This window comes from Tinamus guttatus, unplaced genomic scaffold (genome assembly GCF_059628265.1).
Source record: "Tinamus guttatus ecotype Peru unplaced genomic scaffold, ASM5962826v1 Tinamus_guttatus_pri_ptg000466l, whole genome shotgun sequence".
Classification (NCBI taxonomy): Eukaryota; Metazoa; Chordata; class Aves; order Tinamiformes; family Tinamidae; genus Tinamus; species Tinamus guttatus.
This window is the reverse complement of record NW_028289000.1, coordinates 138,475-152,774: the sequence shown is the minus strand read 5'-3', so window position 1 is coordinate 152,774 and position 14,300 is coordinate 138,475. Positions and strand designations below refer to the sequence as shown.

The following is a 14,300-nucleotide window of genomic DNA, read 5'->3' as shown; positions in this document are numbered from 1 at the left end:
GCAACACACTTGGCAAAGCTGGAGCAGATGCATGGGGAGGAAATGAGTTAATGGAGCTTTTTTTCTTTCCTAGATCACCACTTTAGAGACAAACCCTGGTAATAGCAGAGCAGATGGGAAATTTCCCATTAGGAAATGTCTGTTTTCTGTCTGAATCCATGATCCTCTTCTCTCCTTATCAGGATCAGGACTGTCCTCATCCCATGATGTCACACCAGTGGCTGTTGCATCACTGTGCCCCTTCCATCCTGCTTGCAGGGAACACACTGGTCTTGTCTTCAGACAGTTATCTGTGGATCCACATAGACTGATCCTATTCAGCAAAAAATAATTACTAACAATATATTTGATCTAGACTGCAGTGGTAGCAGGCAGAGGTGAACACGTTCGTGTCCATGTTGAATTGTCTTCTCCTGCTAAGACTGATCATGACAGATCTCCTCATTGCCCCTGTAGCAAAGCAGCCAAGAGCTGAACAGGACCTGGGACCTTGCCAGACACTGCCACGGGACGTGGGGTGTTGCAGATGCTGAACATTTATGTGTGCTGAAGGGAACCAGGACAAGTCCATAGAATAAAAACCCACCAAATACACAGAAAAATATGCACAGTGGTAGCATATGATTAGAGTCTGGGCGAGCCTGTGAGGTGTCTAACACTTCTGCTCTCTACTTACCCTATCCCTAAACATGTGCATGAGTCTGTGGCTGAAAGCAAGCCTGGGTCTGATGCCATGGTGTACATGCGTGTGGAGGAGTACACTGTTGAGCAGCCTCCTCCAAACGTGGGTGCAACCACAGCCGTGTTCACAGAGACCTGACACTGCTGCTCCGGAGAGAGCAGTGGCGTAAACTGAGGCTGCAGGTCCTGCCTGCCTCCATGTGGGTGAGCTCACATGGGGTGCAGGAAGCCAAACTTTCTCTCCACTTCTGACCAAGGGCTGTTGATTCAGTTCATTTCTTCCATTTTTTTCGCCACTGTTGGTATAAGTGCATCCATATATGTGCATTAGAAGTAGTAGTGGTAGGAAAAGCTGTGCGTGATTTATTCCTGATGCTCTAATGAAATGGAAGAAACCTCACTGGAAGAGCAGCTTGTGCAGTATTGTTATTCAGATCTCTGGTCTGAGGAGATTCAGGGATGGTTTAGTCAAATATCGAAGGTCTCTCAGGCTTGGACTCCCAGCTGTGCATAGTTCTTCTTTCGCCTCAACAGCCAAGAATGATTCACTCCTGGGGCAAAAGCAAATATTGTCCAAACTCTTTTCTGCAGCAGATTGAGTTTTCCACTGCTGAGTTTGCTGTGTAATAAATGCAGTTCCCCACCATCACCTTTCAAATGTTCCCTGCCAAAACAGGGACATGGCCCTGGGACCTGCATATTCTAACACTGCTGGTGAAACACTGCTCACTGTCCCGTGCATCTGTGTGCCAGGATATTGCCTTTTGTTAGCAAAATCATTAAAAAAGCAACTACAGTAAATGGAAATTTGCATCAGAAGCATCTGCAGAAATTGTGGAGGTTTTGTTATGTGCTTGGAAAAAGAAGTGGCTTTGGGCAAAACAGTCAAACAAAGCAAATACTGCATGGGAAATTGTGATTCAAGTGAGAGAAGAAAACAAAAAGTTGGTTTTCTGTCTAGATTTTTCACACTAAAATAGCTTTGGTTCCTGCCTGGCAGCAGGGGTTATGTCTGAAAAAAAAATGGAGTTTTGTGGAGAGGAAAGCATCCGAGATATGAGATCTCTGTGCCAGGACTCCCAAAGGAGCTAGGCCATGGACTTTACCCCTCTGTATTTCCACCTATAGGCCCAAAGCAGGCCCCTCCTCCTCCTCTTCCTCCAGCTGTAGCCTTGGGTCATCAGTGCTTTGGGGCCGGCACCGTCCCCAGGTGACTCTGGCCACGGATGAGGCTGGCAGGCACTCAGCGAGACACAGCAGTGGTTATTTTAATGACTGAGAAGACGAGAAGCAGCAGGGGAGGGAAGGTGGCTTTGCTCTTGGGACTATGACAGCGAGAGCACGACAGCCAGCAATGTTATTGGTACTGATGGGAGCCGACGTAAGGCCACAGGGCACGGAGCTCACGCTTCGGAGAGCAGCCTGATTGCCTGGGGAGCCAGAGGGACTTCACAGCGCCCGTCCTTCACGTTGCACAGCTGGATGCCATCTGCAAGGGCATGTGGACATCCTTCCACCTGGCTCCTGGGGGCAATTGCTTCCCTGGCCACTGAAGACTCATGGAAATGACTGGAGCAGAGCCTGAGTGCACAAGGAGTGGCGGGGAAGATGGTCTTGGGGTGGCTCATGCCACAGGATGGTCAGCTCTGGGAGAAGAGGACTGATCCTCTTCCCCAGCAGCTCCCAGCAGAGGAGTGAGCTGTGGCTTGGTCCCCTGTACCCTCACGCTGAGTCCGGAACAGAGCGTGGAGCCTACCCTTTGGATCCATATGGGAGCGAGTCCTTGTCCTAATCCATTTCCAAGCAGCTCCAATGCCATGGCTTTTAGGAAATATTTAGTGAAAAATTAGTATCATCAGAGAGTCAGTGCTAGCAGTTACGCTCTTGCTTGTGCTCCAGCTGTGCAGGCACGTGTCTCTGCCAGGCCTGCAGCTCCTGCTGCTCTCCAGGCTGCTTGGCAGCTCTGTATTTCAGTATTTCCCAGGGATTTGTAGTTTTGCCATAGCTCTGCAGGTGTCCTGCACCCAGGCATTGTGGTGGACGTAGTGTGACTCTGAGCAGAGGGGTCCTGGGCAGTGATACTGGGCACAGATTTGCAGCCACCCCTCTCTTAGACAGTCCGAGATGGTGTGGAAGCAGGGCAAAGCTTCTCCTGTCTTCCTGGGTCAGAGCTGAGCAAAGTCTCTGCTGGGCAAGGGCCATACTTAGGCCATGCAGTTTGTCTACGGTCTGGGGGAGCACAGGACCTTAACATAACACTGTCTGTCTGCCCTGAGCTATCCCACAGCTCCGGGGCTGACTCAAGTATTTGTGGCCATATAAGGGTGGGAGGGATTTGGGAAGCCCCTCTTCAAACTGCCTATGTTTGATGGAGAATCAAGTCTGGTGCATTTTCTATCAGGACAGCCAAAGATTCCTCCTTGTAGCAGAAATGCCCTCGCATGTTGAAAAAAGAGTGGGAGAGAGGAAGTGGTATGAACGATAACGACGTTATAATTAGCACTTAGCGCTCATCACCCAGGGCTTCCAAAGGAAGGTCACCTCTGCTGTTGCTGTTTAGCTGGCAGGGAAACTGAGGAATGGAGGGGAGGCAGGAAGAGCAATTTGCATGGTCACCAGGATGGTGTGGGACCGGAGCAGAGTCTGGGCTGTAAATTCAGCAGGAAGGTCCCTGCAAGGCCCCTACTCCTTCTCTGCCCGTCCCCTTCACCATGGGCTCCCATGGATGTTTCAGATCCTGCATTCCCAGATCCAGTACATCCCCCAAATTTGCTTCCAACATCCCTCCCAGGCATCCTATCCTTGCCTTGCTGTTCAGCACTTGCATCCTGCTGCAAACCCAAGACCATCTGGGCTCCTGCAGTGGCCACGATGGGTAATGGGTTATGTTTTGTTCTTTTTTTTTTTTTTTTTTTAATTCCACTGGCCAGTACAGCTCCCCCACTATTTGGGTCTAAATGGATGTCATCTGTCTAATGAGCCTATGTTCATGTTCTAGATTTAAAGGCAATCCTCCATCCATTGCTGATACGATGTTGTAGATTAGCGAGTTTTAAGCAGTTTTAATGGTGCAATTTGCTTTTCACACACACTGATACCTGCCTTCTGGCAGGTGGGCTGAGGGCTGGACCATGTAGCTGTGACCCTGTGGGCCTTCCCCACCATCATCCTCAGCAACATCCCTCATGCATGAGGCTGGACCATAGCTCTAGACTCTGCGAACCCGCACGCGGGAGGCATCAGCCACTGCTGCGAGGAACCTGGGCATCCTCAACACTGTCCTGCCCCTCTCCTTTGCTCTTTGGGATGTTGAGCATGGCACAGCCACCTGCTTGGGCAGGTGAGGGTGTCTGCAGCATCCCTGTGGGCAGCACCTACCCCCGGGGTGATGTTGCAGCTGTCTGAGAGAGCCCATCGACAGGGTTTACCTTTCCCAGGAGAGAAACTGGAAAGGGGTGAGAGAAATGCAGCATTTGTGGCAGGAGGTAGCATAGCCTTTGAGCCTCTGGTTCTGTTGGCAGCTCCAACAGAAAAGTGCCAGAGGCCATTGAAGAAAGGAGAGCATACTGGAAAATGCCTCTTTTTGCCCCCAAGCCCCCAGTCTTGCTTCACAGCAAGCTCCTTGCAGCCGCATGTCTCCCTCCATGCACCCCAGGACTGTCTCCAAGCATGCGGGACGCGAGCTCTGCAGGGCCTGCCGCTCACCGTTGCTCCCTGTGTTTGCTTCCACAGATGGCTAACCCCGTGCCGTCAGCCTGCTGCGTGGTGCTCGCCGCCGTGGTGGTCGTGTACGCCCAGAGGCACAGCCAGCAGGGTGAGTCCCTTCCGACGTCCCCAGCCTTGCATTTCCAAAGATATCCACGCTGCCAGGACACTGTTGCTAAGCCCCTTGTCCTCCTTTGTTGTGCATGCAACAGGCCAGTCTGTAAGATGACAGTCCTGTTTTCTTAGACACCAGGCAGTTGGCGTCCTGTGTCACATCTCCAGTGCATAATACCAGCCACACTCTGGCAGCAGGGAGAGCCTGCTCGGTGGTGTTGGATGACCCACCACCTTCCTGGGGCACTTGCTCAACATGTTCGGATGCTGAGAGGTGGAATGACCTGGAGTGAAGGTGAGCTGGGTGCTGTGGTGCTTTCTTCAGAGGACTGAGGCTGCCAGGGCCATTGAATACCCAAGATAAGTCTGCCAGAACATCCCTTGGGTGTGTTGCATTGCTTCTCCAGTGCAGCAGCCCAACCCTGTCGCACAGGTAGATGCACAAGAGATGGAGGCGCTGGGTATTTCAGGGATATGTGCTGTGGAAATGTGCTGTTCAGACAGAGAAATGAATCACTAGTCCCTGCCAGCACTGGGCAGAGCCAAACATTTCAATGTTGGCAGGTGCGTGCATGTCTGAGAGAGGGGGCACAGGTAAAGCTGCTGTTCCAGGCCCTTGTCTCCTTGATCCTGCAAGCTTCAGGCAGCTTAGGCTCCCCCTCCCTCTGTCCCTCCTCCTTCCCTCGCCCTGACTGGATTCAGCAGAGAGATGTCTTGGATTCCAGCTCTGAGCAGGAGCTGCTGAAGCCTGATGGCGTCAGTGGGCATCTGGACTAAGTGCATGAATAAAGTAAGGCTCCCTCCAGCTACAGTAAGCAGAGAGGTTGCTCTGCAGTGGAAAAGAGCTCTGGGGAAGGTCAAAAGGAGTTTGGGTTCACAGAGTGAGAAAAAATGGGCATAAGAGTAGGAAGACGTCTAGTGGGGTAGTTCCACAACTGCCGGAAATCTGCTCTGAGGAACCTGCCTGCATCCCATGTGGACATTGCTCTGAAATGCTGTGGTGGGGCTGGGAGGGAGTCAGGGCTCTAGGCAGGTGTTTTGGAACAGAAGGTCCCACGCTGGGTGTCGCAGTCCCCAGCATCTGGCTCACAGGGCTGCAAGAGGCCACGGTACTGCTACTGATATTGGGATTGCCTGTCCGGTGCTGGAGAGCAAAGGGGTCTAAACCAAGACAACCTCCATCCCGATGGGGAGGAGTGGAAGGAATGTGCTGGCATGAGGTCCATTTGTAATGTGACTGAGGCATGCTCGACTTTAATAGCTCCTGAAGCACTTTAAGAGATGCATTAGCACTGCATACTTGAGTGAAGAGGATGTGACAAGCTGCTAAGTGAGGACGAGCATGGTGCTGGGAGGCCAGGCACCTGCTCCTGGCTCTCATGTGCACCCCGGTGATTGCTAAAGCGTCCTGCAAAGTGGCACATGAATTAATAACAGCAACATTGGGCTTTGCAGGGGCGAGGTTGCTCATGCATTAATTCCTTCGCTGCTCCTCTCCGGCCCCGTTTGCAGAGCTGGGAGACCACAGGTACATTGTCCAAGATGCAGGAGCTCCGCAAACTCTGGGGTTGGGGTGCTGGAGGAGGTCAGAGCTAAGTGGATTTACAAGAGCTGCCATTCCTAGGTATCTTTCACCCTTCTACTCCTCCCTGAGTGCATCCCCAGCACGGTCTTGTTGCAGAGGACAGTTTTCTTCTGGTGGCACCCATACTATAAGCTCATGGTTTTTGAAAGTGCATCAGCGTGCCTTGAGGCTGGGTATCTGCCATGCCTAAATGCGTGATTCTTGCAGGAGGAACAGGCTGTGCTGCCACAGGATCATTCCCTTATTGAGCGGGCAGGTGGAGCAGCCTGATGGGCACTGCTAGAGTTGAGGGGCACAAGCTAGAGTAGTTGGGCACAAGCTAGAGCTATTGAGCTAGGGTCTGCCATGGTGCCTTTTGCACCCAGGAGCTGCTGTGCTGTATTTTGCACTAGTATTGATGCTGTTTTGGGGCAGCTGGTGAGGAGCTCAGGTGCTGCTCTGCCAACAGCAGAGCAGGGAGCCAGCAGCTCCTGTGAAACAGAAGTTACACGGTGCACTCACTGCTAATCCAATTGCTGCTAAACCAATCGCTCCACGCTGCTAATCCCATCACGCTGGGTGGCTCTGGCGGCCTCCGCCGACGCGCTCGGTTTTGCTGAGTGGGGCCAGCGTGAGTGGGATTGCTGAAGCTCGAGCTGACGTGCCGTTGAGTCCATGTCCTTCGCCCAGCCTGGCCGTGGCAGGAGGCTGGGGCCAGGCCCTGCAATGGGTCTGACAGAACCAGTGGTTGCAGCACATGTTTTGCAGCAGAAATGGGAAAAGGGAGGCAGCGCTTGCAAGGCTGGCTCCAGGGATAGCCCTGCCTCTGTGTGTCCCTGCCAGTATCTTCCATCTCCCATGAATCTGCAATACTCTCAGTAAAGCAGAGGGATAGATAAGAGTTGCAAGAAGGAAAAGATGGCTAAAGGCCATGTGGGAGAGCCTGGTATCCTCTGCCTTAGCTAGGGTGGCTCAGTTTTCCCTGGCATTTTTGTTTTTGTGTTTTCTTCCTTAGGCAGCAGTCTTTGCTGATTTATGTCAAAATATAGGATGGTGATAGGAAAACCGCAGGGGAGAACAGAACTGAAGATGCCTGCTGTAACAGACAGTTTTGGTAGAGTGGGGCTCCAGCTGTGTCCCCCATCAACACTGAGATGAGCATTGGCAGAGATCTTCTCCACCTCAGTGCATAGGTGCCCTCAAAGGAAGGGGAGAGGCCATGGCGTGAAGACCTGGGACTTGGTCAAAAACCCCTTAGCCTGGGAAGTCTTTAGATGTTAGAGATGTGTAGCATGTGTCAGGTCACAAAACGTGTGTGCATGGGTGACTTCAGTGCTTTCCAGCCACTGCCAGGACTGCCAGGGGCTGAAAGGAAAATCCGGGCAAGAGGGAGCTCTCTTCCCAAGGCTCCTGCCATGGCCAAATCTTCTTCGCCATCCATCACCTCTGCCAGAGTTACATCCACAACTGTCCTGGACTGAGATTTCTCTGCTTTTAAAAGAGGAGTAATTCTGCTTTATTGATCTTCACCTTGCTGAATTAACTCACGTTTAAACAATAATTATGTTTTCACCCTGGAGAGGAGACAAAGAGATAAACGTCTCTGGAAATGAATGCGTTTCAGATGCCACATGCCGGGGTTAATTTATTGATGTGTGGAGAAGCTGCTATCTCCTTGCTTTCTCACCAGCAACAAGCAATTAGCCCACATCTTTCCTCTCAAGCAAGAGAAAGAAGGATTTTATTTCATTACTTTCCCTCCTCTCTCACGCCGTTCATCCCTTGTGCTAATCTTTTGCAATCGGTTCTGCTGCAAAGCCTCCCGGGAGCTCCCATTTGCCTGAGCCTTGTTAGAAATGCTGACCACATTTCAGCCAAGGCGTAGTCTAGGCTGGTAAACAGCCTTTGAAATGCACAGCAAAGTGATGCAAATTGACTTCACCAAGAGAAGCCAGCAGTAGTTACCTCCCTCTCTGCCTTCCCTGCCTTGTCCAACCTTCTCCATGTTGTGCTGTGGGTCTACAGGGATGCCAGCAGCTCTTTCAGGGCCCTGTCTCCTCCTGCATTAAATGTCCCATCCAAGTCTCCAGGGCATCACAGTGGTAAAATTAAACTTACAGCTTTTGTTTTAGGGGCATTTCCTGGGATTTGCATGTGTTTTCTGGATAGCTCGTGGTTTATGGTTTTTTTACAGACGTACATGGTTTGCTTGTAGATATCCATATGGCTTTTGCTTGTTATTTGAATGATACTTAGTTAAGGTACCTGTATTCCAACAGAGCTACCTAGGCCATGAGGCTTGCTCTGGTGCCTATGAGTTGGTTGCATAAGGAAGATGTTGTTTGAACTTCTCTGAAGGAGAGATAACATCAGGCCGAAAGAGATCTTAAGTCACTCAGATCAGGTCCATCTGTCTCCTGTAATGCTGCAAGGGACGTGTGACAGGGATGTCACACATGGGCTTTGTGGCCAGCAAAGCTGCAGGAAGTCACGGGCTTAGGGTACAGCATTTCTTCTTGGCTTGGGGCTGTTCATGAATACTCCCTAACAGCATGACTTTGTTCCTGCTGATCTCTTTGGAAACAGAGTTTGTGAAACATAAGTGATCCAATCCTTTTTTTTTTTTTTTCCCTGCTTGATTTAATCCTATTACTCCTGATTATAAAAATTTGGAGATGACATCTTTTTTGAATCTAGCATCAAGCTTGGTGTTTGGGAGAAACATCTCACAAGCTCGTCTTGCTCTTGTGCTCCTCCTGGCCTCTGCTCTGCAAGGAGGCAGAAGGAGCTATAGTTTGCTCTGGGGATCTTCTCTGGGACAGCAAGTGCTGGCTGCAGCTGAGAGGAAACGTCAGAGCCCTGGGAGTCCTACTCTGAACTGGAGCAGCAGGGCCCAGTGACACAGACACCTGCTCTATGTGATTCTTCTTACATATAGCCGATTTTTAGAAATCTTTTAACAAAACCAAGGCCTCTTTGGTTCCTGCAGTGACAGGCTCCAGGGCTCTAGAAGACCTGTAAGAGACAGAGCTTGATATCCCATCCCATCCAATAACCAGTCCCCAGTGGTTAGGATTTGTCATAGAGCTTTTCTATCCTCTTTGTTCTCTCAAAGACCGCAGATTTAAGGGCAGGAGGAAGTGGTATGAGTGCCTGTACCAGAGGCCAGGCTAGAGTGAAGCGAGCAAGTTTGGTTACACATTGTCCATGGATCTTCTCACCTAAATGAAGAAAGCCTCAGCATCCAGTCACTAGATCTTCTCATGTCTTCTTCTGATAGATTTCAGAGCACTAACAGTTATCCCTGTCTAGATATTTAGAGACATCAACCAAGTTAAGTGTTAATATTCTTCAGTTGAACTTACACTGGGCATCCTGCATTTCCCATTCCGAACTGTTTCTTGTTTTTTTTTTTTTTTTTTTTTTTTTTTTTAAACACATGGCTCCAGTCAGTTGTTACTAAACTATTCTCTCTCCTCTCCTCTCCTCTCCTCTCCTCTCCTCTCCTCTCCTCTCCTCTCCTCTCCTCTCCTCTCCTGCCTTGCCTTCTCTTTTCTTCTCCATGCTGTTGCAGTGCCTTTCAGTCATGCATTAAGTGATATGACTAACATCTGTCCTGTGTCGTTTGTTTTTTCTTTTTTTCTGTCCTTTCCCCAGGGCGAGATGTGTGTGCAACAGAGTGTTTGAGAATTTTTATAATTGCCTGTCCCCAGACACTCACTGCTCCCTGTTTGTGCAGGGAAAGGCAAGGTCAAAGGGACCACGTGTGCACCCAAGGGGCAGGCTGGTGGGCTTGAGGTGGTATGGGTAGTGTGTGCTTCCCGGAGAGCCTCATTCCACGCTCAGTCTTCGGCCAGTGCAAGGGAAAGCTCTGTCTCTTGCCTATTGTACACTGTATTCCTACTCTCCCTTGACATATCCTTGCATCTCTGGCCAATTTTCACTCTAGTTGCAGCGTACTGGCACTTCATCTCTAGGTGGATCCTGCCAAAGCCTTGTTGGAGTTGTCCTCCCCAAATCATAGCCTTGTATCCTGCAAATCTGACCTACTTTCCTTCCCTGTAGATGAATGGACCTGCATTTGGCTGCGTTAAAACACATGTTCTTGCTGAAGTAAGGTTAGGATATTAACTGCTCCAGATCTCTGTGCACAGTGGACTCATCCTTTCCATTATATATGGCAACTTTTGTGTCCCCAGCAAATTTTGACAGCAACAGTTTTATGTTTGTTTCAAGATAATTGATAAAGCGAGTGATTAGCAACAGGCCAAGAACAGATCCCTGCGGGGCCACAATAGAAACACCCTCCTGCAATGATGATTCCCCATTAACAATTAATTTCCCATTAGCAATTACATTTTTTAATCCTTCCTGTTATAACTCTGGATGCTCTCATTGTCCAGCTGGCTGAAATATGAGCCTCATTCCAAAATCCAGACCTGTTCAGCATGAGAGCTGGTTGTATAGTGTTTCCAAGACCTCTCTGGTTAGGAAACAAGGTTTAGCGCAGCCTCTTCCAGCCCTTACCCCCGGCTCTTGAGTCATCTCGCTGCCCAAGCACTGTTTCCACCATTATCACTTCCATGGAAAGCTTGGAGAGCCAGAACCAAGGATGATAAGGTATATAAGGTAACCGAAGGATGACCAAGATATACTAAGTGACATACACAAAACCGAAGGTATATTAAGGTATATTAAACGAAGCACAGTCAAGCCACAGGGCTTAGCTCAGCTGGTTCTCGGCTGTGCATGTTCACAGTGAGTGAGTCAGCCTGAGTCATAAGGGACACGTTACCCCTCGTAAGAAGGCTCCGGTACCACAACTAGAATTCCAGCTTCATTGCATCATAGAGCCTGCTTAAATCATCCCAAAGGTTGCCATTCAAAGGTGGGCATCTACTCTTGGTCTCATTTGCCTTGCTAATTTCTTCCGTGGGCTAAGATGTCCCAGGTCCTTGTCTGTCTTTCTAGGGGCAGGCATCATTTCCAGTGCCACCACTCGCTAGACACTTCATATGACATTATGGCATTTAGGAGCCCTTGGTGTCTGTGGTCCCCCTTGATGTTCCACTCTTTCTCTGCTGTCTCCCCAGACCTGCCCAGCACATTCATGGTGAAGGTGAGTCCGCTAAGGAGCAGCCCAGACCCCAAAAGCAGCCACACACTGCTTCTCTGGCTCTCCAGCTGCCCTCCTTTACCTTTCTCTCCTTCTTTCTGCCCCGAAGCGCTTGGCTTTTTTTTTTTTTTTTCTTTTAGAGCAAAATGCATCTTCTGAAAATGTTCCCTATCTGCAAAATAAAACAAAAAGCAAAAAATAGCGCCAGCTCCTGGAACACATCTTTCTATTACTGGACATCTCTCTGAGCTCAACCAGATTTCCTGCCCAGACATGGAGTGAATTATGGCCGAGCTCTCAGAAGCTGACCTTGTGGTCAGGCAGGCCACAGGCTCGCTAATAAATGTGGTCAGCCCCTACCGCAGACAGCCTGTTTTGAGTGCCTGTGTTTCCTTGCCCGATGCCTCCCGCTCCCCGTGCCCTCGGGATCCAGCACACCCCAGCAGCTGAGCGCCCACGGGAAGCTGGCTGGCACCGGGGAATGCGTCTGGGGCTCACTCATCGAGGTTTGGACCTAGCCTAAAGGTTTGATTTCCATCAGAAGATGTAAGGGTGGGTCTTTGGTAAATTTGCACTGCTCAAAGTCATTGTGCCAGCTTGGGAGGGTAGATTCCCACATATGCCGAAAGCAGGGGCAGCCTTGAAATGAAGAGCTCCTAGCTCCTCTCTAGGGTTCACACATAAAAAACAACAGCAGGTCCAGGTGTGATGGATGTTCTGTTGTGTCAAGGGCTGGCAGAGGCACTGGCAGAGATGCTTTGAAACCACAGGTCAGGGAGCGAGGAAAGGACAGGAGGACAAATGGAAGGGCTAGTGCTTACATGAGAAGGAACATCGCTCCCTGACTTGGGCACTTCTTCAGGACTTGGGAAACCTGCTCCCTGGAGCCCAGGCTGTGCATCCCACAGCCTGAAGACATGCAAAGGGTGTTGCCAAACAGCAAACAACTTTCATTATACAAATCTAAGGCAAAAAAATGCTGCTGGAGGTACTTGCATGGAGTTCATCCTTTTCTGGTAATGCAAAGGGTTAGAAATTAAGCCAACAGAGATGAAGTTCCAGAGCAAGCTAGTAATATGCCATGTGAGAGCCTGAAAGGGAATTTGCTAAGGAAGGTCTGTGATGATAACAAAAACATGAACACTTCCATCAGCTGCAGGTCTGGTGTGTTGAAGCAAATGTTAACAAAGGAAGACGCAGATTTAAAAAAAAAAAAAAGACTAAGGAGTAAAATTATAGATCTGGAAGTTTACGGACCAGTAAGTCTGTGATTTCACAAAACTGGTTAAAATACTTCACATTTGTAATGAACGTGAGAAGAGGAAAACACCAGGAGGATTGCAGTCTGACAGGATTAATTAGCTCTGTCAATGGCAAGGAAAACCATGTCTCAGTAATCTCTTAAACTTCATTAAACATATCGACAAGCAATGAAACAAGAGGAATGGAGTATGTGGTCCACCCAGGAATCCAAAGGAGCTTTGACAAGCACAAAATGTTAGCAGAAAATTGATAATCCTCCTGGGATATGGCAGAGTATTGCCTGAAGGAACCAGGGCCAGAGACATGGGATGTCACAGGTTAAATTTTGTGATGGAAAGAGGTTTGCAGGAGGACTTAAGCATCTGTCCTAGGACCTATGTTGCTCTCTTTGTTCACAGATTATCTGAAAAGCATTGAGAAGTGAGGTAGCAGCCTTGGCTGGTGGAATCAGGCAGCTTGGCATAGGCAGGGTCACAGAGGAGACAGTGCAAGGAAATGTGGAGCCCTGTCCTGCTCGGTGGTGTGCCATGTGCCACCATGGCTCTTGAAGACGGACCATATCCTATCCTGGCACTGATCTCCTTTCAGTGAGGAAGGAGTTCAGTGAGTTGGACTTGTCCATGGGTCATGCCTGTCATTGTGTTGCCTTTGCAAAGGAGTCCAGAAATGGAAGATCCCAGAAAGAGTAAGGTGACATGGAAACCTTTAGTGGTTTAGGAATTTGGCTTGAACCACTCCCTACCCACCCTTACCCTCACCCTCCCAAAAAGAAATCTTGAAAAGGACTCTCCTTGGAAGCCACTCGTGGCTGTCCTAGGGAACCAGCCATCTCACCTTTCTGAAGCAGCCCAGACCCCTCCAGGCAGTTCAGGGACACATGTGCAGCTGAACTTGGGCTGAAGGTGCTTGTTAATTACCTGCTTTGAAGGGTTTACAGTGACTGAAGTCCTGGATCATAGCCTGCTCTGTGACTGCAAAATGAATCTCTGTTCAGACTGCAAGAGTGTAAGAGCAGAGTGCTGCAGCTCTGGGGGCTTCTCTGAGGACATCGACTGCAGGAGCCCAAGACCTTCCCAGAGGGTGCTACAAATCAACACTGACGTGCGTCAGCAGGACCACGTGCGGACAGAGCCCAGGACTGCAAGGGCCAGGCAGGGCTGGGGCAGAGTCATTCAGGTCCTGCACATCCATCATCAGTGCTGGGCATGGAGTGAGTCACTTGTTACTAGCTGGCTTCAGTCCACATATGACACATTGGTTACCAAGCAAAGCCCTGGATAAGGGGAGTGCAGTCAGAACAAGGTGCTGAGATCAAAATTATCGTCTCTGCTTTCTGGGGAGAGGGTTTTGCTAGGGTAGGAAAAGAGCAAGAGCAAAGGCATCAGGAAGCATGCTTAATAAAGCAGATGCTGGGACATGATGTGCATCAACGTCAACATGCACAGTCTTTGGGGGGGTTAATTTATCTGGGTAGAAATAGTGCTTGTGTACAAAGGGAAATACTTAATACTCAGAATCTGTGTGGGGAATACTAGAGGGTGAAAAATAAACAGAAAAACAACTTGTCATATTTGCAGTCCGTTCTAGGGATGAAAAGAGCATCTTTCAGCATAAGCAGGCATGGGCAGCACTAAATGGAGTGGATCCATGCGGAGAAGCCAATGTAATTGTGGCATATTAAAAGAAAAAGAAGAAAAAGAAGACAGATTGAGCAGCCTCTCATTACAGAGGGGAAAAGCGATGCATGTCACCTTGTAATGAGTGTTTCAGGAGGGCCAATCAGGTGGAGAAGTGAAGTGAGACCACAGAGCGATCGACAGTGCTGGAGACAGGAGGGGTTACAGCATTATTAGCCCA

General features: G+C 49.6%; 1 protein-coding gene across 3 annotated transcripts in view; it reads left to right on the top strand.

The window, feature by feature from the left end:
- Window positions 1–14,300, top strand: part of CNTFR (ciliary neurotrophic factor receptor) — a 179,997-nt gene that overhangs the window by 103,330 nt on the left and 62,367 nt on the right. For all 3 annotated transcript variants that reach the window (XM_088532691.1, XM_088532690.1, XM_088532692.1), the window contains exon 3: window positions 4,414–4,495. In XM_088532691.1, the coding sequence (XP_088388817.1) occupies window positions 4,414–4,495 (82 nt within the window). The remainder of the gene's footprint in view (window positions 1–4,413; window positions 4,496–14,300) is intronic.